Source organism: Lissotriton vulgaris, chromosome 7 (genome assembly GCF_964263255.1).
Source record: "Lissotriton vulgaris chromosome 7, aLisVul1.2, whole genome shotgun sequence".
NCBI lineage: Eukaryota > Metazoa > Chordata > Amphibia > Caudata > Salamandridae > Lissotriton > Lissotriton vulgaris.
Genome location: NC_141695.1, coordinates 439,250,761 through 439,274,537, shown reverse-complemented (window position 1 = coordinate 439,274,537; position 23,777 = coordinate 439,250,761). Strand labels below are relative to the sequence as shown.

The 23,777-nt window shown below is 42.6% G+C and overlaps 1 protein-coding gene across 12 annotated transcripts in view; it reads left to right on the top strand.

Moving 5' to 3' along the window:
- Nucleotides 1–23,777, top strand: part of EPN1 (epsin 1) — a 371,704-nt gene that overhangs the window by 261,922 nt on the left and 86,005 nt on the right. For 6 of the 12 annotated variants that reach the window (XM_086930433.1, XM_086930438.1, XM_086930431.1 and 3 more), the window contains exons 6-9: nt 11,705–11,779; nt 16,383–16,469; nt 17,312–17,612; nt 17,820–17,981. In XM_086930433.1, coding sequence (XP_086786559.1) covers nt 11,705–11,779; nt 16,383–16,469; nt 17,312–17,612; nt 17,820–17,981 — 625 coding nt within the window. The remainder of the gene's footprint in view (nt 1–11,704; nt 11,780–16,382; nt 16,470–17,311; nt 17,613–17,819; nt 17,982–23,777) is intronic. The other 6 variants (XM_086930437.1, XM_086930440.1, XM_086930435.1 and 3 more) reach the window with 1 other exon arrangement.

Below are 23,777 nucleotides of genomic sequence, written 5' to 3'. Positions count from 1 at the left end.
TGCGCAGTGTGCGTGGATGAGAGGCTATGCATAGCTTAGAAGTGGGCACAGAGTATCACCGAGGAGTGCGCACAGCAAGGCTGTGTGTACAGATCACGGTTTAAATGTAGAGAATTAGGAGGGGGGCTGTGCAGTGCATAGCTGCAGTTCTAAGGCAAGTGGAGGGCATGACTGTGGCCAACACACCCCCAAGTGTGGCTAGCATGGCTCCCGGTCTACATAGCATGAACTAGCAAGTGCAGAATGAGTGCGGGGCAAAGTATGCAGAGCGTGTCAAAATCCAGGGGGCGATTTCAGGTTTTTTTAGTTGGTAACAATATTATAGACCATTTTTGATAGAGGCAAACACGTACCAATATAAGGACCTGCCTATTGGATACAACTACACACACACACACGTGCACCGAGGACGCACCTTGGAGATCTGCTCCAGGGCGAACGCCGCGTCGCAGTAGCTCGGCCGCTGCAATTACTCCAGGGGCGGCCGGACGGCGGAGGCACCTCTCTGGCGGCTGCCCCGGTTCCTCCAGCGGCTGCTCAGCCCCAGAGGCGGCCCCACTGCTCTCCCACTTGTGAAGCACTACCATAGTGGGAGTGCAGGACTGCTCTTCAGAGCCTGGGCGGCGTGCAGGTGGCTCGGGCTGGGCTGGCGCTGCTGGTCCTCATGCTGCTCTCGGCCGGGGAAAGGGGGAAAAAGGAGCAGCCGGTGGAAGGCGGGCGCATGCAGCGGGGGTAGCCTTACGCCAGTCTTCACCTAAACAGCGCAGAGGCAGTACAAACAAGCATTAAGCCCCGTCCTTTTCAGACTAGGTTTTTTTTTTCCTGAAGACGTCCCAGAGAAAGGACCGGTAAAAACACGCCCCTCAATCCGAAACGGACAGGGATTAAAGTGACAGACAAAGCTCTTCTCCAATGGCTGTCCGCCGTTTAGGAAGCCAGACAATGGAGAAGAGCTGGCTTGTTTAAACCCCATACTAGAAAACATAAAATCTCACCAGCGAGACTGCGCAAGCGCAGCCTACGCTGGCTGAGACCTAAAACAAGACAAAACCCTGATCCAGGCATCTAGGGGTACCCATAAAAGAAGCCAAAAAAGAATGGGAGCAGGATAGGTAGGAGTGCCTCTTAGTCGCTGCCAAATGCAAAGATCACCATACATTCTGGAATATAGTATCCTCTGGCAGGGAAGGGTTTAGGTCAGTTGAAGTTAACATCTCAGCCTGACTTGACTGAGCCGTTCCCTGTAAGTAGGGGGTTGAAGTAGATGTGTGCTCGCCCTGACACTTTTCTCCCACTTGTAAATGGCTCATAGACTTCCTGGGACAGAATGATAGTGACAGCCCTAGGCCGGAAAACATGAGGATCCCTGCCTTCATGTTTGCTCATGATACCTTTTTATTGTCTAAATCACCCAGGGGCCTTGAACCTGGACCGCTTTGAACACTTTTGTAGGGTGTGGGGCCTTAAAATCAACGTGGGTAAGACCAAGTACATCATTCTAAATCCAGGGCATTCCACTAGGGCTAATCTGATCCTAGCAGGTACTCTTTTAGAAAGAGTTCATGTCTTTACTTATCCAAACAGAACACTAACTGGACATCTGGGGTGGCAGGCACACATTACACAGTGCAGGATATGGCTAGAGCAAGTTGCAGGAGGCCTATCGAAATGGCCCATAGTTCGCAGTTTTGACCATCCCAGCCAGGCCTATTGGTATACCAGCTGCAAACCCTGGGGACAGCATCTTATGGCGCAGATCAGTGGGGTCATTTGGATGCGTCTACACTAGATTTAGTGGGGAAATGGTTCTTTCATCTGCTAGTAGGTGTTCCTACAAACATTCCGCTACTTCCCCTAAGACTTGATCTTGGGTTGAGAGTACTATCACACAGACTCTGTCTATGCCCTATCTATTTTTAGATGAGGATCTGGGCTATCAGTAGTGGCCTGGGTTAGAAGGAATACCTAGTCATGTGGGCTCCTGTTAAATACCCCGGGCGAAGTACTTGAAATCCACTCTGGTAGCGATAGGGCTCACTATCTTGTGGGAGATATTGAAGAACAGCATTAAAAAAGCTTTCTGGCAGCACATAGACTCCACATTACATTCCCAAGCACACCAAGGTTCCCTTACCAATGCATTTCTCACAGTCAAAGACTCTTTTAGCGGAGAAGACTTCCTGGACGTGATTGAACCTTCCTTAGCTGGGCACTTGTTTCTGCAAGTTCGCTATTGGAGTTGACCCATTCACTCCTTAACTGCTAGGTGGGCTAAAGTTGCTAGGGCTGAAGTCTGGCAGTGCTTGGCCTGTGGGGTCCCCAAGGCAACCTAAGAAAATTTATGTTCTTCTGTCTGGCTCACAAGACTAGTACGCGTTGCTGGATATCACTGCTTTTTAAAAGAATTTGGGCACTAGAGAGCATACATTTACCCTAACAATAGTAAGAAATGAACTTGGCAACCACTGATCTTTGCACTTGTCCTTTATCTGATGGCCAAGTGGCGAACTAGGGCAAAAATCTGCGCCTTTTCCGATAAGCAGCGAGATGTAGTGACGTGAAATATCACACATCTTTATGCTTAGGCATCTCCTGTTCTGATTTTGGAAGCTCACACCAGACTGCCCCTGCCTATCCTTATCACTGCCAATGGGACTGTGAATGTATATCCTTTAGCCAATCTCAATTGCTGTTTATATGGTCATGTTGTTATTTGGTTGTAATAATATGAGCTGGTATTTTTATTTGTATATTTAACATTTTAATCTTATCATAATTTTAATGTATTTTATGTGCTTTTATAGCCAGGAACTGAAATAAAGGTTGAACTTATAAGCAGTACATGGCGGGGGCCAGTTATAACTAGAACTGCTGAACTTCTTTTTCATTTTATTTAAGTAAAAACATTCATGTTGTCACTGACACATTCACCTACCTAGAACGTCACTTAAAAATTTCCTTTTTTTCAGAGTGCGTGCGTGTGTATACACCCCCCTCTGAAAAAATTCATCCTTATTAATGGTTTTTATTTTTTTAATATCCTGGTAGAGGGAGTTAGAGGGGGGATAGGCACATCTTCAATTTTTCATAATTATGAGGTGGGTGTGCTTGGGGATACCCCATCAATGGGACACAATGTTGAGCTGTCCCGGGCCCACATCCTCAGGACAGGAACCAACAATAAGGACCTTGAGAGTGAGCTTTGAGCGTGCTCACTATCCCCCATGCCTGTGGGGTTGAAAGCGCACTTGTTTTAAGACTCCACCCAGCGCAGGCAGAAGGCCCTGTGCATCCTGCTTCTGCCTGCTGTTATAGCGCAAGTGGTAGCACAGAAGATGCCAGCTAAAGCCTAGCATTTTTAATCCCCGAAAACACTATAATGCACCAGTTATAGTTCACTGAACTAACTAGAACTGGCGCACCCGCCATGGACTGCTTATGACCTCACATATTACATCACTGATGACATGTTCCATAAAATCATTGAGGCTACCTGAGTGTTGAACCTGCGAGACAAACCGCTCGCTGCACATGAATTAGGCCGCGTTTGCGGTTTGCTGCCTCTGGAATGTAGGTCGCAGCGTCAGGCCAGAGGCCAACCCCTTTTGCCAACCTCACACCAGTCACGGCATGGGGTTGGCGGTCAGGACTGTGTGAGGCAGGGGGTTGGCTTGAAGTATGATAATAAAATAATACTTTTTTTTTGGGAGGGGGGGACTACAAATTCACTGGAAAACAACAAAGGTTTGAGTGACGTTAAAGTTGGGGGAAAATTACAGTGACAATGTAACGTCTTAAACTCCCCCCAAAAAACTGAAATTCACCACTTCTAGGTATCTGAAGTAATTGTAACTTGTGCCTTAAATAACTCTAGCTTGCTGCTTCACCTTGCACAGCGAATGACCCCACATTTTAAATCACTGACATGTTCTATATAATTGATAACCTCACTGCAACATTTGAAATGACATTATTAATGGCAAAACTGTGCATGGCAGTGGCACGAGTTATATTTACAGAAGTCTTTACCACTATAAAAAAAAAGTATTTACATATATGTATAAAAAGTGGGTGTGGGTGTGGGTGTGTGGGTGGGTGGGTGGGTGGGTGTGTGTGTGTGTGTGTGTGTGTGTGTGTGTGTGTGTGTGTGATGATCTCTATGTAAAAACAATGCGATGTAACTACTGACATTCATCTTCCATGATCTGCAACCCCTCAAAATGAAAGTAGGAGCTCTTTAGAATAAAAACTTGTGAAAGAATGCCAAATATTCAAGAACAATGGAATACTCTCTTACTTTTAAGAGCATTAAATACTATTAAAGGAACTGTTCAGGGTACTGGCGTTCCAAATGTGTTTCCATATATCCATCAGCGAGACAGGATGTGCTCTGTAGATTCAAAGACACTTGCAAATGCCAGTCACTGCAAAGATGCAGAATATGTCAGAAGTTCATAGTTCAAAATGTGTGAGCAGTAATTGACTCCAGCCGTCTGATTCCAGGATGGATGCCAGGTGGCTTTACATAATTTATCTCTTTATTCAGCTTAAGTTGAGGCAGCTTGCTGCTCTATTCAGCATTCATGAGTATTAGCCCCGATCTCATGACAGAAAGGAGCTTCTAAGGAAGTGGTACAGATGATATCGACAATGGGTACTTTACTGTGTTAGTTATTACGAAGAAGTATTCAAAAGTAGTCTCATCACTGACATATGTGATTATGAGGTAACTAGATACTACATCAGTTTTGGTGTGGTATGCTGGATTAAAATCAGTTTATAAAGGGTTGCTAGTCAATCTGCAAGAAGGCATTGACACTATGCCAGGTCTGGAGAAAACATTGGCACTGGCAGGACAGGCTTAACAGAGGTGATGTGTGTGTGGGAAGGCAGGAGGAGAAGTTTTCTGTTGATTACTTCCATTTTCATCTTGTCACCTGAAGCCGGAAACTTCATCTACTACCTAATGCCTCTTACTTTTGACTCTGGTGGGGACCTCGGCAGGAGGCAAGATGTGCCCTTCCTGAATTTACAAGTCCCCCTAAAGAGTAAAACTTATTTAACCATGCTACCCATATGGTGTGCAAGTGTAACAGGAGTAGGCTCTAAAAAAGCAGCCAATCACGAAAGATACCTGATCATTCCTTTAAAAAAAAAGTAATTATTCTCTGTGTAGCACAGTCAGTAAGCTAGAGGTATAGAATCTCCCCAGTCTACCTGCCCACTCCAGGTCCTCCAAAATACCTGGGATTGACACTCAGGTGAGGGCTGCCAAACCTCCCTAAGAGCCCTTCACAATCACACAAATTAATTTTGACCCAATGATCAATAAAATAGCATTGGACCTCAAGCAGAGGAATTCATTACATCTGACCATCATAGGGAGAATCAACGTCCTCAACATGGTAATGCTTCCCAAGATATTATACCTATTTAGGGCACTCCCAGTGGAAATTGAAGGGTCAATAATCAAAGCACTGGATTCTATATTTAGTAATTTTATTTGGCAATATGGCAAGATCAGGAGATCCTTGAAACTTCTTACTTTGCCTCAAACACGGGGTGGTTGGGCCGCTCCTAATCTCACTTTTTACCACAGGGCAGCATTACTGCAATATATGAATATACCTTTTTTTTTTTTTTTTTTTTTATAGAGATGATAGAGACAGAGCTGTAGGTGCTGAGGGTCTCCCAACAATTTAAGTTCGCACTTGGGGAAGGTGCTAGAGCCCTGTTACTTTGCCTGCTTGAACCCAGCTATTTTAAAAAGGTAGCATTTAAAATCATTAGGAATGCCTGGAAAACTTGGGGAAAAATCCCAAAACAGTTGAGCATTGAAAAATGTACAAGATATACACGTATTTAGCGGTTGTCCCTGTTTCCCCGCCTTTCTATGATGCTATTGGGAAACAGTGGGAACAGCTTAGTTTAAGGATACAGGGAGATATACAGGCAATAGACCAACTACATCTGTTTCCCCGACTTGCTGAAAGAGTATGGAATCCCTGACACGCATTATTTTAAATATCTACAAAGTAAGGGATTCTTTAGTAAACAGACGGGCGATATCAATGGCAAAGATTCCATTTCTTGAGACCCTGGGGGGGATCAGTTTGTAAAATAAAACACTAATATGGTATTATGATGGAAATAGCGCCCGATGACATGGAGAAAACGGAGATGAAGTGGACCAGCAGATTTGTGAATTAAGATATAGATATGTCATTGGTGCTGGCCAAAAGAACATTTTTATCAGCTATCCTAAAGGCGCAACACTTCAAGACGAATTTTAACGTATATTATACTCCTGCCAAATCATTCATTTGGGGAAAAAGGGAGAATGATAAATGCCCCAGGTGTGGGATTGGATACAGAGGTGATACATATGTTTTACAGCTGCTCCAAGTTAGACCTGTTAACCCCTTGCATGCTTGTGACGGAACCGTTCCGTCACAAGCCTCGGGTGAGCTGTGCTTGTGACGGAACGGTTCCGTCACGGCCCGCTCGCCGCGCCTGCGTGGCGCGAATTCCACGCCTGCGCTGACGTTTTAATGGGCGGGCGGGTTCGTGACGGAACCGTTCCATCACAAGCACAGCTCACCCGAGAGCCATGACTGAGCGGTTCCGTCACAAGCACGGAATGGGGCATGACAATAGTAGTGCTAGGCAGAGGCCAGAACGGTCTTGTATTTATTTCAGTTACGGTGGTCAGGCTAATAATCGCAACTAGATGAAAGTACTCTGAGCCCCCTGGGTTCCATGAGTGGCTGGCCCGTTTAATCGCCATTTATAAATTGGAACAAGCACTTTACGAATGTAAGGGTCATCAGGGGGAAGAAACCTTGGTTCCCATTAACAAACTGGCTGCTTGGGGTAGGGTAAATGTGCCAGAAACACGAGAAACTGGACAACGATGAATTTTGTATTTGTTAGATCTGTCATTACCTGATTTTCTATTTAACCCCTTCCCTGCTGCCATTGGCCATCGCGAGCACTACCTTGGTAGTGCTATGCACGTCCAATGGCCGACGCGGCCCCACCCGCTCACGGAAACGCCCGCACTGCGGCGGAATTACCGCCGCGGTTAACGGGTTAAAATAATATATGAATTATGATGTAAATTGAGATTGTACAGTGAATAATCATTGGGTGTAATTATGTGTAATACCTCTGAGATAATATAAAAATATAAAAAAAACCTACAACAACAAAAAAAAAAGAGAACCCTTCACAATACATTAAAGTTCTTTCTCCAGTACGCAGCAATAACTGGACAACTCCAGACCATGTGGAAAAAAATTGCCACACTCCTCTGGATAACGGAAACATGTAGGTGTGAAGAGTTTATTTGCATGCCATAAGTGTAGGGATGTAAGTTGGTACATATGTAACTAGTTCCATAGGCTGAGGCGAAGTCTTGAGGAGATGACTAGCATTCTGAGGCATACATGCATCCCTCCAAACTCCATCATCAATCAGTCCCTACCAGAATTTCAGTCTCATTCTCAGGTTATGTAAAGATCCGGCCAGTGTATCGCCAGTGATTTATATATTTGTGAAACCACTCCCGTTCCCAAGGTCTTGACAGGACCTTTGCTTCCATTGTATTACATTCAGGTAGTGTTTCAAGAGGGTCACGATGGGAGAAAAGTGCGTGATGTGCTTGGAGGTATCAAAATTACGATTTGTATAGGTCGAATTCCTGATATAGGTCTATTAAGGATTTTGTGTCTCATGCCACAGGTCACCCAATTTTGCTCGTCAGTGGCGATTGGGTAGTATTCTGACGAGCGCAACAGAGTTAAAGGGAGATATTTGCATGAGGGAGACAGCTGCCAAAAAAATGGACTCATGCAATGCTTAACTGAAAAGAAAAAAGTGCTTGAAAAGGAAACAGTGGAATGCCAGAGCGCAGTCAATCGAGTGATCGTAAAGAGGAAATGCTCTGTGGTAGGGGTAAACACAAGATCAACAAGCTGGGACATAAATAAGTGGGCAAATGGGTGATGGGAAAGCCAACCACTGTTAAGCAGTTGGCGGGCTCCAAGCCAGTGTGTGGTTTTGATAAGCACACAGTATGTCTTGTAACAGACAGCACATGTGATGTATAGTAGTAGGCTTTACCTAAAAAGCCTCTCACATCACCTTTATTGGCATGAGCTGGAAATAAATTATAGACCTCACTCATTTAAGATAGTCTTCTCGCTTTTTCGAGCACATTCAACCTGCAACCTGCCTTAAATAGCAAGCTGCTAATAGCAAATCTGCTGTTGCACATTTGCCACCACCACCTACCTGGCCGCTGCAGCCTGTAGTATTGACCTCCGTGATAGCATTGCTCTGTCCACCCTGGTCATTCTAGTCTTGGTTTTCCCCTTCTCATTTCGAACTCTGACTCAGACATCTCCATTTTATCTAGGTTGTGCATTACGGCATTTTGCACCCCCAGTGTATTTCTCTGGCTCTGTAGAAATTTTGAAGTTGCATTGTTGTTGTCCTTTTCCTCTGTTTTTCTTCATCATTGTATGAGACTGGAAACAATCCTTCCTTCCCCTTCTGTGATTGATTGTTTCCCCTAGTATTTATTAGTCAGTGTATGCATCTTTGCTTGGTTCTTGTTGGGACCGATCTGTTGACCATTCATTGGGTAATACCTTCCTCTGCCAACCATACGCTCCACCTGCTAGTCTGCACTCAGATTCTACTAGTGTCAGCCCCAGTCAACAAAACACACTTTAGTGATTGGCTGGATAGGCGACCCATCACAGCTGTTCCTGCATACTTTATAGACTGCAAGCACAAGGTGCACCACTTTAACTGGTAGCTCTCTCTAACTGAAGGCCTTACTTGTTGGTCTGTGCTCTTGTGTCTCTCCATTCAGAGTTGGGATGCTCCCCACAACTAATGTTTGTACTTTCAGGATTGTGCTTTACGTAAGCAGTCTCTCCACCCTCCAAGTTGGTTCAGCCCCCTCCTATGATGCAATAAACAAATAATAAATAAATAACGGGCCGATTCAGGAAAAAGGGCTGTTCTAGGAATCCCACAGAAAGTCATGAAGTGTGCCAGCATGTTTTTTCCGCAAACTAGGATTGAATCCCCAGTTGGGCACTTGACATGCAATGTGTGACTATGGGCAAATCACTTGACCTCCTTATGCCGGTTACTCTATAATTAATGAAAATTATCAAATTCAGTTATGTATCCTTCCCACCTCATCACATTCTGCCAAGAGTAATCCTGTCTCACCCAAACCTACACAGCCTGCACACTGTTCTGTGTACAGCGGTTTGTTATTGACATTCAGCAGCTACGAGTCAGTTTCTATAACGTGATTTATTATTCATGCTAGGTAGTTCTTGTCTTTCACAGGTACCCACATAAACATCTTTACTACATGCAGGAAAGCCGGAAACACTTCTTGTATATCTATGGGGGCAGTGCATCATAGACTTTTAGCATAACTTTATATCGCGTTAACTAAGAAATATCTGTTTTGACTGACCAAAGAGAATTTGCTTTCAAATTGTAATATTGGTGCCAACATAAGAGCACTCCCCAACAAGGATAAACAGCTAGCGACTGATTAGGAGTATATTGTTTAACAGCTAGAGAGCAAAGAACCGGAGATAAGAAGGAAGAATACATTTATAAACATGTGTTGTTGGTAAATGTATTGCTGAACTGGCAGTCATAAAAACAATTTGCTTTTGATATTTTGAATAGCTCACAGGCTTTACGTGAATATGTATGATAGTTCATGTTAAGAGGTGAGAATATGAAAGAATCCGAAAGGGAGAGTGTAGGAAAGAGGTAGGAAGCAGCAGTTTTACAGACCGTATCAGTGAATTAATGGTGAATTAATGGTTAGGTATCAATGCCTTATAATTGGAAGGCTTCACCTTACCTTTTCATGAGCTTACTCCTGCATTATCTAAAAATGTAGTTAAGTTGTTAGCCCACTCTTATTAGTCATGGGATTAGGACTGACTCAATCTTCCCTGCTCACTGTATAACATTCTAACATAGACCAGCGTTTTTCTTTGTCTTTACAGTAGTTTCATCACATACAGCACTAAATGGGACTAATAGTAGCGTATACATGAATGTCAAAATACCTAAAGATTATTGTTCTCAAATCGGTACTTAATTTGTACCCAATGTACTTATTTGAGTTTTTAAAGGCAGAACATGAAGAAATGAGAATTACGGGAAGGATTGGGAAACCTTGACAAAGGATGCAGGGAATGTTGAAAAAACTGGAACAAGAGAGCTCTAGACAGGAAAAGCAGGCAGGTGGAATACCCGCATTCAGTAATGCTAGTGGAAGACTCCTATGAATAAGTTTGCACCGCTGCACTTAACTTAATTAAGCACTGTGTAGCGATTATTTACCCTAAGCAGGGTAAACTGTATACATTGTGTCTGTGCACTTTTTCCCCGGGAATACGTTTATATAATTGTTGAAAGAGGTGGGCAGTAGTGCAATCAGTGTTACCTTTCTTTTGCGGCAATAAACTAGCCTTATATTTTCATACGTTCGCCAAACTGTTCGCCCCAAAACTTCTTAATGGGTTGGGTGGTGTTGCACTCCAAAACTGCCTGTGATCTCTCCAGAGATACTGTGGCACACGAATGCAAATGGAACTTATTTCGATTACCTCTGCATTGCAAGCATATACCTTCACCTACCCCTTATGTTGTGGCCTAGTTTCTGGATGTCTGCCATTTTCTCTTTGCTTTTGGTTTGATTCTCCCATTTGTCAGTTGGGTGCCTTTTTTATTTTGTTGCTTGCTTACATATATCCAGCCTTTATAGATCCAGATCGCGGGAGCCTCCTGTGTCTTGTAGTATTTGAATTTCAAATCCAGAGCAGCACATACACAGATATGCATCATAGATTGTCTGGGAATGCAACATGACATGCCTTCCGACATTCATTCTGCTATTGCCACATTTGGATTAATTGGCACCGCATTTAAATGAGTTGACTTTCTGATAAAAGATCATTTATTTTAAATCTATTCTTTACTTATTAGAATGTCTTCCAGTTTGTGGAACATTTGCACACTGGATGTCTTTCAGTGATAGGTAGTTTAAGTTTTAAATTCTGGGTTCAAACATGAGATTGCTCCGGTTATGATTTCCCCATCTACCTTCCTGTAGGCAGTTATTTGTGGATGCTCCTTAGGCTGGATTTCGAAGGGAGAGATTCTGAGCCAGTTAATGGTGCGGATTGTCTTGCTATTTTCACCTGAAAATGTTTCCACGAAACATGAAATATAACCTGTAATCCAGTGTATGGACAATTCAGACTACACATTCCGACATTCCTGCTATTTAATTTAAGCTTCATAGTGTAAAGAGAGCAGTTTTAATATTTAACAGGTCAGAGTCTGGTCCTAAAATACCTCTGCTCATAGAATAAATGCCTTAATTGCTGAGTCTTAAGTGTTAAACGTTTAGACATAAGTTAGCATTGAAGTTGCAAGAAACAACATTAAGGGGCATTGTGAATTAGCCATTGGCACTAAATGTGTGGCATGCAAGAAGTAGGTGGTGGCATCCCAACACTGGCACTTGCAAAATCTGCTACTCTGCTTCTCCTACCCTTATCCAAGGTTCCATCCCGTTCCTCCTGCGCATTCAGTCTCCCTCTACCATGGTGGTGTTGCCTGCTTTTATTTTGTTTTTCTTTCCCAGCCCCCCGTTGTTGTGTCCGAAGAGGAATTACAGCTTCAGCTTGCCCTAAACATAAGCAAAGAGGAACACGACAAGGTAGAGCCGTCGTCAGATTGGTAACAAAAAAAATGAATAAAGAATATTACACAGATGAATCAAAATTGACAGGCCCTCGCTGGCACCCCCACATTACTCTATATGCTGCTTTCTGTTTGACTGGGGGAGAGGTGGGGCTGGTGCACTACCACATGGCCTCAACTAACTCCTTTCTCTGCTTTCCTTTCACTGTTAACCTGCTGAGTTTGGGGATTTGGAGAAGAGCAACATGAGGGTTCCCATCTGGCCATTACTATTAAGATTTCAGTTTTGTTCTGTAATATTCCCTTGCATTTCCCCACAGTCGTTATCTAGCAAAATCTGTTACTCAAATTGATCATTTTGTTGGCACCTAGAAAAGATTAATTTAGCAATGTATGTATTTAAAATACAGACGCAGAATTGGCAAAGTGCAGTCTACTATAACATGAAACACTTTATTATTTTTATGTAGTAGCTTTGCCCCACCTATAAAACGTGATGCACCCCATCAAAAAGGATTAATGTGTTGAACCCAAATTATCTGTGTCCCTACAAGAGGAGCTTAATATTCATGACCAGTGATGGCCGTGGTTGTCTTTTCTGGGCTCATGTCTCCATTCACCCTTTCACCTGTTCTTAACCTGTTTGTTGGCAGCTTCCTTGTCCTTGATGTGGGGACTAGAACTAATCTCTGATTCACCATATGTTTACTTGCTTTGTTGCTTTTTCTGTGTGCTTTCTAAACTGTCTGTTTGATTACAGCTATGCAGCTTTTTTTGTTCCTCAATGTTGGAAATGTGCATTTACTGTTGTGGGTACCTCAAGAAACTTTTTCACAAGGATCGGAGGGAGGAGAAGAAAGAAAACCATTTGACCCAAAGAAAGTCTTTAAAGAGTCTATCCAGTGATTTGTCCCAATTTACATGAGGTATAGCCGCGGATTTGTGTAATAATTAAAAGCCGAACAGCCAATAAACTAAAGACTGGTTAACATGGGTAGTGTTTCTCTGAATAAAAGTGATAGTTAAGGACTCCCTTCAGTCCAACCAGTTATTTAGCTGTCCATGATGAAAACTTCCATGCAATAATGAGTACTATCCCTGCAGTAACTAAAGTGCTTATCTTTACTTGGTGACGTATGGAGTTATCTTTAAGAACACCCAAATTTTACAGAGCAAAAATACTCTGCAGCGGGAGGTATTTTCGACTGCTTTAAATTATTTAAATTTGGTTAGAACCGTCAGTTGACAGCTGTTCATTTAAATGATCACTGCAAATAAAAATACATTTGCATGGAGATTTGATGTAACGTGCCTCAAGTGTTTTTATACCTAAAGTAATTTGGAGATTTGCAACAGCAATTGTGAACTTGAATTTGGGTCTTGTAGACCAGCTGCATGGGAAGATCACTAGAGAGGCACTTTAAAATGTATATTGCTGTTTAGCAGGTTCATCTGTTTGGTTTATGTGAGATAGGTATTTAGTTTTAATCGCAGAAGTATTTGCTTGCCAGCTGGACAGGTAAGATGGATGTTCTGGTCATCAGAAGATTATTTGATATCTGAAGCTGGCTCTTCTGCTGACGTCTTGCTACCCTGCTGATGCCGCCCAAGAGCTTGTGGCACAAAGAACGCTGTCCTGCCCAAGTACCAGCCTAGACAAATCAGGTAGAATTCATAGAAACAAACCAAGTGCTAGAGTGATAAAACAATTTTAAAAAACCTCGCTAAAATCACATTAATGAAAATGCACAAACCAAGCTAGCCATGCAAACTTGAGTAAGCTTGCATAAGTGTAAATGTCTAATCGTAGTCAAATAATTTCTTGATTTGCTGACCCCAGGCTTTCTTTCCCTCGTCTAATAATCGCTGGGTTTAATAACCTGTGTTTTATTTATGGGCTTTAGCTCATATATTCCTGTGAGGCATTATTTATATTGAGCCAACAATTCCTAGGTTTTGACCAAGAATCGGTTTTGTGAAATATACACTTTTTTTTTTTTTAGCAAATAGTTATACATTTATTTTTTCCACTTAACGTGGAAGTTCTTGAATCTAGATTCATTCTAAATAAACAAAGTTGATGACTTCAGATTCAACTAGGGTGGTTCTATGACCAGTAAAGTATATAGTCAGTAATATGCTAGACACTAGTTTGCTTTCTTAGCTTCATCGTACATGGCTGCCTGTTGTATAGAGTTTCCATTGTGTAATTATTTGACTTTAAATGTTTTATTACATTTTAATTTATTCCACTTGCACCGAATTGGGGTTTGTGATCTGCTGAAAGATTCTTGTTCAAAAGCGATTTATCAGCTGATGTCTGCTATCTTGTAGAATATTTATTCTAGAGTTGCTGTGGAACAATTCTTTAGGAGAGATGTGGTTTTGTACATGCTTCAAAGGATAGATTATTGGTTTTCTATTCATTCTACAGTCATAGAGCAAAGTTTTTTGTTCTGAATTAGCAGTGGTTTGGGTAGATCATTTCAGTCGAGCAATATTTAATTAAAGTAAGTGTGGTTGATTCATTCTATTTTCATGAGTGTAATGCCTTCAATAATTTAAAATGTATTAACATTTTTATATTCTGGCAGAGGTGGCTAGTTTTCGTCTACAATGACAAGTTGTGTTTTCGGCTGGTTAATGTTTTTAACCTGAGGTCGTTTTTGTGTTTTGTCAAAGAGCAAGTTATTTTGAGCATCGATGTGATTGAGTTCTGTTGGTAGACTCAGATTTGTTGTTTGCTGGGTTTCTTTTAATTTCCCAAGTGTCTAATGTTGAGTATTTCTGATTAGGAGATGATAGTGAAATACGTTGAACATCCTTGGCAAGAGTCATACTGAAATGGGCCCTTTATACTCAATGTGCCTTGTAATATTTCTGTATGAGATCTAGAACAAGTTAAGTATCCATGTCACAGCAGGCATACAAAAATCGCATCATACTGTCACTAGGAATGAGACACAAGGCAAAATGATAAAATGACAATTCTTTTGAAAGGCTCGCCTTAAAATAAAAAATAAAAAAACTGAAGCTGACCCTATAAATGCAGAAAAACTCAAATAGAGTTCCCTCATCCGAAATCCTTTAACTTCTAAAGCTGTTTTTTTCTCTCATTCAGCACTCTGATTCACTTCGCTGCAGCTATGAATCTTTTGAGAAGTGAAACATCCTTTGTTATAGATAGTGAAAATAATTAAAACCTTTGATTTTTTTAAGCCTTAGGTACGTTTGATTTGTACTAGTTCATGTCTGCTAAGATGCAAATACCACTACGAGATACTTCTTGATAGGGCAGTCTGAAACTGCTGATGTTCAAAATCGGAGTGGAAATGTCCTAGAAGCCACTTTCGATCATCTCTTCAGTTCTTATGCCTGCCCACAGAGTCTCAGATTTCGCCATGGAGTTGATTTGGTACAGTGGAACATGATTCAAAATGTGTAATCTGCTTGCTTCTTAGTGTACTTGCGTAAACTGGATGCTGGTTTGTCGACTTTCTTATACAGCTAAAGTCCTTTTCTGAGACTGAGATTGGGTGCCCTGTCAGTACATTTATTCCTTTCAGAAGGGGATTACACCCCCCGTACACCATTTGCTAGACATCCCATAGTATATTATTATGGAAATTTGAAAAGCGCCTGGCTATGCGCACCGGCGTGTCCCCGCGCTACGGTGAGAGAAAATGAGGTCTGACTAGAATCAGTTACATAAGTATTGACCGGAACAAGTGGGTTTTGAGAGCTCTTCGGAACTTAACCTCCGAGGGTTCCAGACGCAGCTCTAACCGGAGCATGTTCCAACTCTTGGCTGCAAGGTGCCTGAAAGATCTGCCCCCATGCGCGCTTTGTTAATTTTAGGGATAGCTACCAAGGGTAGCTACATATGGGTAGGAAACCTAAATTAGAGGAAAGTATATAGTCTTATTGTTGAATAGGCATGAAATGAGTAAAGTGGTTGGGCTGGCCAATCTCTTAGTCAAGTGTTTTGTCTGTAGATGCTTCACACACTTCCCTGTAGTGGGTTCATATGTTTCCAAGTGTGCTGATTGCCTTGACAGCAGAGCTCTTCAGTTAGATCATTAGCAGTAGTACTTCTGTCTATATCGCTCATGTCAAGCAACATCTGCATCCTTTTTCGGCTCAGGTTGTTGGGCAGCAGCATTTCATGTTCCTGTCAGTTAGTCTACTCTACCTACATTGTGAGGACAAACGTCTATGGCCTATGTTTTGTTACTAAACGTAGGTAGTGGGTAAGAACAGGCTTAGAAAAATTTGATGTGTTTTCTGCAGGCAGGGAACCTCCTACTTCACCATGCACCCATCTCAAATGGTCATTCATCAGCCTGTCCTCTGCCCTCTTGTCCTTTTACATCCAAACTGTACACCATCCTGTTTTCAACCATATGCTACCTTGATGCATAATTTAGAACCCTTTTCCTAAACATCTTCTTGCTTTGCTCATCTCAATCCAAGCACAGCAACTTAACATTTTCACACAAGCTTTCCTTTTTCCATTTAATTGAGTGTTTACAACCACTAATCGCTCTTCTCCCTGCTGGCCGAAGCAAGTTTGTGAATTTATCATAATATCTCTCTGCCATTTTTCTGTCCTTTTTTAGGAGGAGCGGATCAGGCGAGGAGATGACCTGCGACTGCAGATGGCTATTGAGGAGAGCAGGAAGGAGGCTCCAACAAAATCAGAGGAGGTAGCGTTGTCTGATCATTCAGTATTTAGGTCTGTAGTTTTGAATATATGCCTAATGTAGCCTACTTTACTCTTTTTTTCGGAGTGATCCAAACCATCCCCTTTTCCTCCTCAGGCTACTTATGCTGTTTTTGCCGATTTTCCACTCTTTTTTTCCCTTCAGTTTTCCTTTGCTTTTCCCCTTAATTTGGCAACTGTCACCCCGTGTCCTTTTTTCACAGTTCACCCAGTCCATCTTTGTCCCTTGAAGGTGTGCTACTTTTTTCTTCTGGTTTCCCCATACTCATATTGTCAATACTTTCCTCCAGAGCCATTTCTTTCATCACACCATCCAAAGTCTTACTTTCATCTGGATCAACATCTGTCTCTTTCTCGCTCTAAACAGGCGCTTGCTCTATCCTGCGTTTCCTTTCCTGTTTCTAATTTTAGTCGTGTCTTTCTTGAATCTTCAATTTCTAATTTCCTGCTGTTCAGGTTTGTTAAATTTCTTATACCCGCACCTTTCTTCCTACCCTGATCACTAACCTCTCCTTCTTTCCACCTCTTTCTGTTTTATAATTTGATTTTATTTGGAAAGTAGAAAGTGCTCCTTTTCTTCTTGGCGCTTCATTTTACTTGTTGCCTTTCCAAGCCATTTCCTATCACAAATCTGACTTGCTGTTGCCTGCCAGTTTACTGTGCATCCCTCTCCCTCTACCGTATTATTTTGTAAGTACTATCTTTTGGAGATTTATTTCATGCTCTACGGTGAAGGTAATTCTCTGTTCCTTTCAGTTTGTCTACTTTTCATCTAGTTCATTGATCAAGTCGCAATTTGTTGGATGTTTTCTCTTTTTTTTGTAGTCATCCTTGATGGACTTGGCAGATGTCTTTAACACTTCTGCCCCTTCAGTAGCAGCAGCAGCAACTGACCCCTGGGGAGCATCTACTCAAGTATCTGCAGACCCCTGGTCAGGATCTGGACCAACATCCAGTATACCAGCTACTGCAGACCCCTGGGGAGGCCCTGCAGTAGCCACCACGGCATCCAGTGACCCCTGGGGTACTGGCGTTCAACTTACTCCTCCACCGAGTGATCCCTGGAGTGGGGCCCAAGCTGTGCCACCAGGAGATACTGGCACTGCTTCCGATCCATGGAGTTCAGGTAGTAGCTCTTCTATCTTTTATCCCATCAGTAAGTTGTAGCATTGCGTGGCCTCTTCCTCACCCTACTCTATCTTGTCCTGATATTTTTTATTTTTCTTATGTTGCTTCCACCTCTTCTCACTCCTGCATTTTACATCCACCTTTTTGGTTAGGAATAACAGATTTGTCAAAAATGACAATTTCTGCTTTCCTCTTCATTTGCAAGGTACTGGACCTGTGAGTGGGGCACACACTAGTGACCCTTGGACGTCTGGTGCTGCACCAACACCTCTGACCAAACCAGCTGTGGATCCTTGGGCTCCTGCACCAACATTCTCAGATCCTTGGGGAGGCTCACCTTCAAGGCCTAAAACCAATGGGACCTCTGGTAAGCTGCAGAGTAGTTTAGAAACAAATGGTGAAAATCGTCATGTTTCTCTTTAGCATATTCAGTTACAACTTGTATGCATGGTATACAGTATCTATTGTTGGGTTTGTTGGTAGAACTGTCAGGGACCAACAGCACTTGAATAAAACAGGGTGCATTGAATTGTTGCTTTGAGCTTCCCCACCAAAATTGCAATACTAATAGCAGTAGTCTGTTGGTAGCATGTGGGGCTGTAGATGCACATGCACTGCTCACTCCTGCCATCGAATGTTGGGCTTGGACCAGTACAACTTGTCAGAGGACTCTTTCGAGTCGCAAGATCTCAGTGACTATTCTGGTTGTGGATGTGCCTGGGCGCCAACTCTATTGTTAGATTTTCTCTCATCGGTTTCGGATGTGATTCAGTGTGCTCAGTCTCAACAAGTTTGTCGGTTCCTTTTGCGACCTCCTAGTATGTTGTCTTCCATCTTGTACAAGAAGGATCTTTGACACGTTTCTTCAAACTGTGCTGAATTTATTTCTCGAGTTCTTCACGCTGCAACTGGCCCCCTCAGTTACATTGTGCTCAGGAATACTGTCAGAAATTGAGCACCTGATGTAATAGGTCGCCCTTCAAAAGATTCCCGCAGTGCCATTCTAAATACCCATAATCTGACCTCCACGCCATCTGCAATCTTTGCCTCTTGCCTGAGAATGACAAGAGCCGCTGCAACTGCTGTTCGGAGTTCCATAGCTAGAAAGCATGCGTCAACAGAGAAACAGATGGTGGGTCCACAGTAGGATTACCTAATCCTCTTCAGAAACGCCGGATATCAGCAAAGCCCATCTGCTTAGCGCCGATGAAGAGGAGGAAGCATTTGGTGAGTCATCCGATCTCCCAGCATACGGGCCAATTCCTCAGTTCATCGACTCCCCGTCTCAGATTCTGGCAAGGAGGAAGTGGTGCAGGTAGAACAAGCACCCGAGGACACTCCATCCACCTTGCTCAAGCGGAGCCAAAGACCATGCCTTGTTGGAGTACTTTTTATGCCTCAGCCCTTCCCAAAGCTCCGAAATGGTTGCAGTCTGAGGCGACCAGGTACTACCCCTCCGGGGGATAGGCACCAAGCCCTATGTGCTGAACCCACCGCCCTCTGGCATTGGTTGACACTGAAACCAGGAATCCGACTCAAAGGAAGACCCTTCCCAGGGCCTTAATCCTCGGCCATCCTAGTGTTCTAGAACACCTGTTGGCACCAACATCTCAAAGCCGGCTCTCTCATGAAAGCTGAAAACGCCATTGGCACCGAAGCAGCCACTGTCCGTGACAAAACTACCTGTGGATCCTCTGCTCTGAACACCTGGAAACAACCTAATCTCGAGAGGATACAGCAAAAGCTGGATGTAAGGCAGAGCAGAAGATCATCCAACCATGCGCAGGTCAAGATCTCCGCCTCAGAGAAAACACTACCAAAGAATTTCAGGCTTGCCTTTGAAGAAGCTCTACCATCTGACACTTCCGTGCCCCTATTGCCCTCCAAGAGGCCCAAAGACAGATTCTGTTTCCCGCCTCCCCTTTCTGCTCCACTACTCCACCAGCACCTTACCCCCCACTGCCACCTCTCCTCCTGTTTCTTCCTCAGGGGTCCTCGGAGTAATGTGCTGATACTGGCAGTCCTGCTGAACTTTGCCCCAGTCTACCTCGGACCTCCGGAGATTCGTGGAAAGATTACAAATTCACCTCAGTCAGACCTGGATTTAGAAAGAATTTCAGTCACCCTCCCGCTAGATGACACCACGGCATACCAAAGCATCATTCAGCATACTGCCACCTACCATTATGTAAATGAGTATGCTGCCGCGAGGTGAATGATATCCTAGTGGAGACGCTTGTTGTGGCCTCTTCACAGTAATATCGACCAGACCCCGAAGCCGGGGTCTGGTGGCTCAGTGGACTAATTCATCCACTGCAGGGGCCTGTGTTCGACCTCCTGGTCACAGTTTCAAATCCTGGCGGGTCCACTCAGCCTTTCATCCATCTGAGGTCGATAAAATGATTACCATTGAGTTGGGTAACAATAAACATCTGTTATTCAGCGCCAAGAGACCTATGGGTGAACGTGCGCTTTACAAATACACGTTATGTTATGTGTTATGTAGTAATAATGATTGAAATTCATAGACGTTCTCAAGGCTAGTGTGGTCTTGAGGGTAAAACCTCACTTTGGACAGAAGGTGTGTTACACTTTTCATGCTAATCAAACCATTAAGTTTCCTGTTTTCTTGGTACTGCATTATAAAAAAATCTTATATTATCTGAAAGATTATAATTATAATGGTGATGTGGAAAGAGTGTTTAGCCCCCTGCAGTTGTTCAGTGAAAGGGGGGAAAAAAACTCAGTGTTTTTAAATACCCCTCACACACTGAAAATTAATTCAGTTTCATGCCTTCATCATTGGAGTCTTCCCGTCCCTCTAAGGGGTGAGACGTGCTTCGACCTATTAGACGCAGGAGCACTACTTCTCCCCATTTTTTATGTTTCCAGCAAGGGAAGGCAATAAAATTATATTTTTTCCACTAGCCAGGTAACTTCTAATTTAAGCAAAACACTACCTTTCCCGACCCTACCACCTTATGTACTACGCATAACCTATCTCACAAATTAAGTGCCCCCCGTCTACGTAGGTCGTATCACGCACGCCCGTAGAGGGACGGGAAGACCCCAATGATGAAGCATGACAATGAATTAAGTTTGTGTGAGGGATATTTAAAAACAGTCTCCCCCCACCCCACTTTCACTGAACAACTACAGGGGCCTAAACCCTTTCCACGTCACCATTATAATTATAATCTTTAATATAATGAAAGATTTTTTTATAATGCAGTGGTAGGATCTTTTTGTTGACTAATCGTAGTAAGAGGATGATGATTCTACCCTCACCCCTCCCCCTATGTTTTTTGTTTTGTTTATTTTCTTAGTACACCTTGAGACGTTTGCAGGAAAGGCATACATACATTAGATTGTAAGTGAGCTCTAATACTACACTGACTGAACAAAATCCATCCGCAAGCCAAACCAGCTATTTATTGATTTTACAAAACTGCACCTAGGAAATCTGTAGTATCTGGGTGAAGCTGAAATTACCAAAGGTAGGATTAGCAGAGTAGATATGTGGCATAAGTCCATATGATAGGACCCACTGCTGGGGACCAGCTGCTCAGGCGAAGGACCATTGTATCCGACACTCACCTGGCAACCAAAGGGAACGTTACAAAAGAATCAGAACTTTCAATGACTCATACAGATTCTAATACTGATTTAAGGAAACAAAGGGACATAAAACATACCCACATACATAAAACATCACCCCTCCTCCCCCCAAACAAGGAAAAGAAATAAGTTTAATAATAATCTCTAAACTGAACAGGTAAAATGGATACATATTTTTCATGGATTTAAAAAAACAAGCATCAAAACCCAATTCAATACATATTCAGATGCAGAAAGGAAAGAAACAAAACAAACATTTGCTGCACTACTTGAATACTTCTCTAACCTGCACACTGGTAACTCTAGACAAACCTGCAGGAAAATTAGAATCAGTAATGTCCTGCTGGATTCCCTGAGAGGATTCAGTATTCTGTACTTTGGGAATGTTGGTGGGCACAACAGTATTAGAATTGACAATCCCATCCTCACAAATGTGTAATACCTTTTGACTGCATTCATTATCCTGTTACCAACAAAGCATCAGAGAAACAAGAATTGTTAGAAAACATAGTACCTCTGGAGTGCATTCAGGTTCTTGGGCCCTGGAACCTTTAGAAAAGACATCAGTGTTCATACAACATATTGCTTTGGAACAACATCAAATTGTTCAACAAAATCTTCTTGTGCAACCTGAGCGTCTTCAAGGACATCTTGAGGGCCTTCAGAATCTTGTAACCTGAGAGAATCAGAGGGAATACTACAGTTGGGACAGCATTGCATAACCACATCATAGCCTTTATGAAATTGTGACTCATGTGAATTAGGTTTATCATCCAGTACAGTTTGTGTTCTTTCTTTGTTCGATATCCCATCAAGTGCAGGTTGTGTTCTGTTACCGAACGGCTTCTTAATGTGAATTCAGTTACCAGTAGCAAAATGTCTTTCTGTAAAATGTCTCGAACCACCAACTTGGAGTTATTCACTCTGCTTCATCAGCATTCTTTTTTGTTACAAAAATCCAGATTCTAAATATCTCACTTTGGAATTAAATCCACTAGAAAAAACACTAGACTTACTGTTCCTCCCCCTTAACCACTCAAAAGAAGTGAATCCTGACTTAGAATACGGAGATTAGTGATAGGCTGTGATTCAATTTTTCAAAATCATCATATCAACACCAGCAGAAAGGGCATACTGAATCCCTTCCTTGAGAAAATGGTTCGCGCTCTCTACTAAACCATTGACGAAATGATCATGCCGTCCAAACCTACGATGTTAATGTCTTGTTTGGAGAAAAAGTTCATTATCTCTGCGGAAACAAGATGAATGCTGTTTTCTATCAATATTTCTTCAGGCGTTCCTGCTAGGCTAAATACATCTTGAAGTAAAAACAGAACAGACCGAGTGGAAATAGATTCGGCAAGAGAATAATAAATTCACTTAGTGGCAATCGATCAATAGCAACAAAAACTTGTTGCAAATTCGAAAGTTCTGGCAAAATCCAGAGCAACAGTGCTCAAAGGCTCACAGGAGCATAAGTGAGAGGTACCGTTTTTACTTTGCGAACACCAAGTAGAGAGTTGCACAAAAGGCTATCTCTGCAAGTATTGAAATAGTTGTGAGACATATATCAGAAACAGTGCAGCAAATGGGTATTTCCCCAAGAACAGATTTTTTGTGCCCTGGATTTAAATAAATCTACAACCTGGCTAGATCCATCCACCCACCCATCCAAATTCCTACCATTGATGGCGACGTATACTTTTGTACCAATACTCCTTCCCAAAGTCTCCACAGTAAAGAGTGAAAAAACCCTAGTAACTCTATCTTTATCCCCAAAGGCATTTGAATATGACCTTTAAGATTAATATCCTTCTTTTTAGTTTACAGTAAGAACCAAGTTGTTAAATTTGCTAGTGCAATCCTAAACACCATTGTCAAACTTGTTAACACTCCCGGAGCATCCCTGAACATCTAGATTACGTGTTATAACATTAGCACCATTATATTGAGATCTACAGACAGGCATGCAGGTCCCATTTTCCTGCATGCATTTCATACATCTTTTACTAATGGCAGAACATGATTTGTTGCCTAAATGGTTTCTGGAACCAATAACAACAGATCTGGGTCCTATTGTTCTTTTCAGCCCTGATAGTTACTATGGTACTCTCTTCAGAAGTGAAAGACAGAGGAGAATGTCCTTCTTGAGTTGTTAATGCTTGAGTGGAGATAGTCAACCTCTTAATGCTTTTGCCGTTATCAATTATCTCTGAAAGTGAAGGATTCCTACAAGTAAGTAGTCTTTCTTGCATTTTTTTTCCAAGCAATTGAAAACGAACTGTTCCCTGATGTATATATCAACGGAGTTCTCGAACTCAAAGGTTGAGGCTAAAACCCATAATGCTGCACCAAATTCTTCAACAGATTCAACGCTAACTTGTTTGCATTTCCAAAAACTGTGCCTCTCTAACAGTACGCTAGCTTAATCAGAAAATAGTGTCTTTAGTCTTTCTTTAGCCTCCACATAAACATTCCATACAGCATCCCCCTCCCCCCCCCCCCCCCCCCCCCCCCCCCGGAGATGGTATCTCCCACAGCCCAA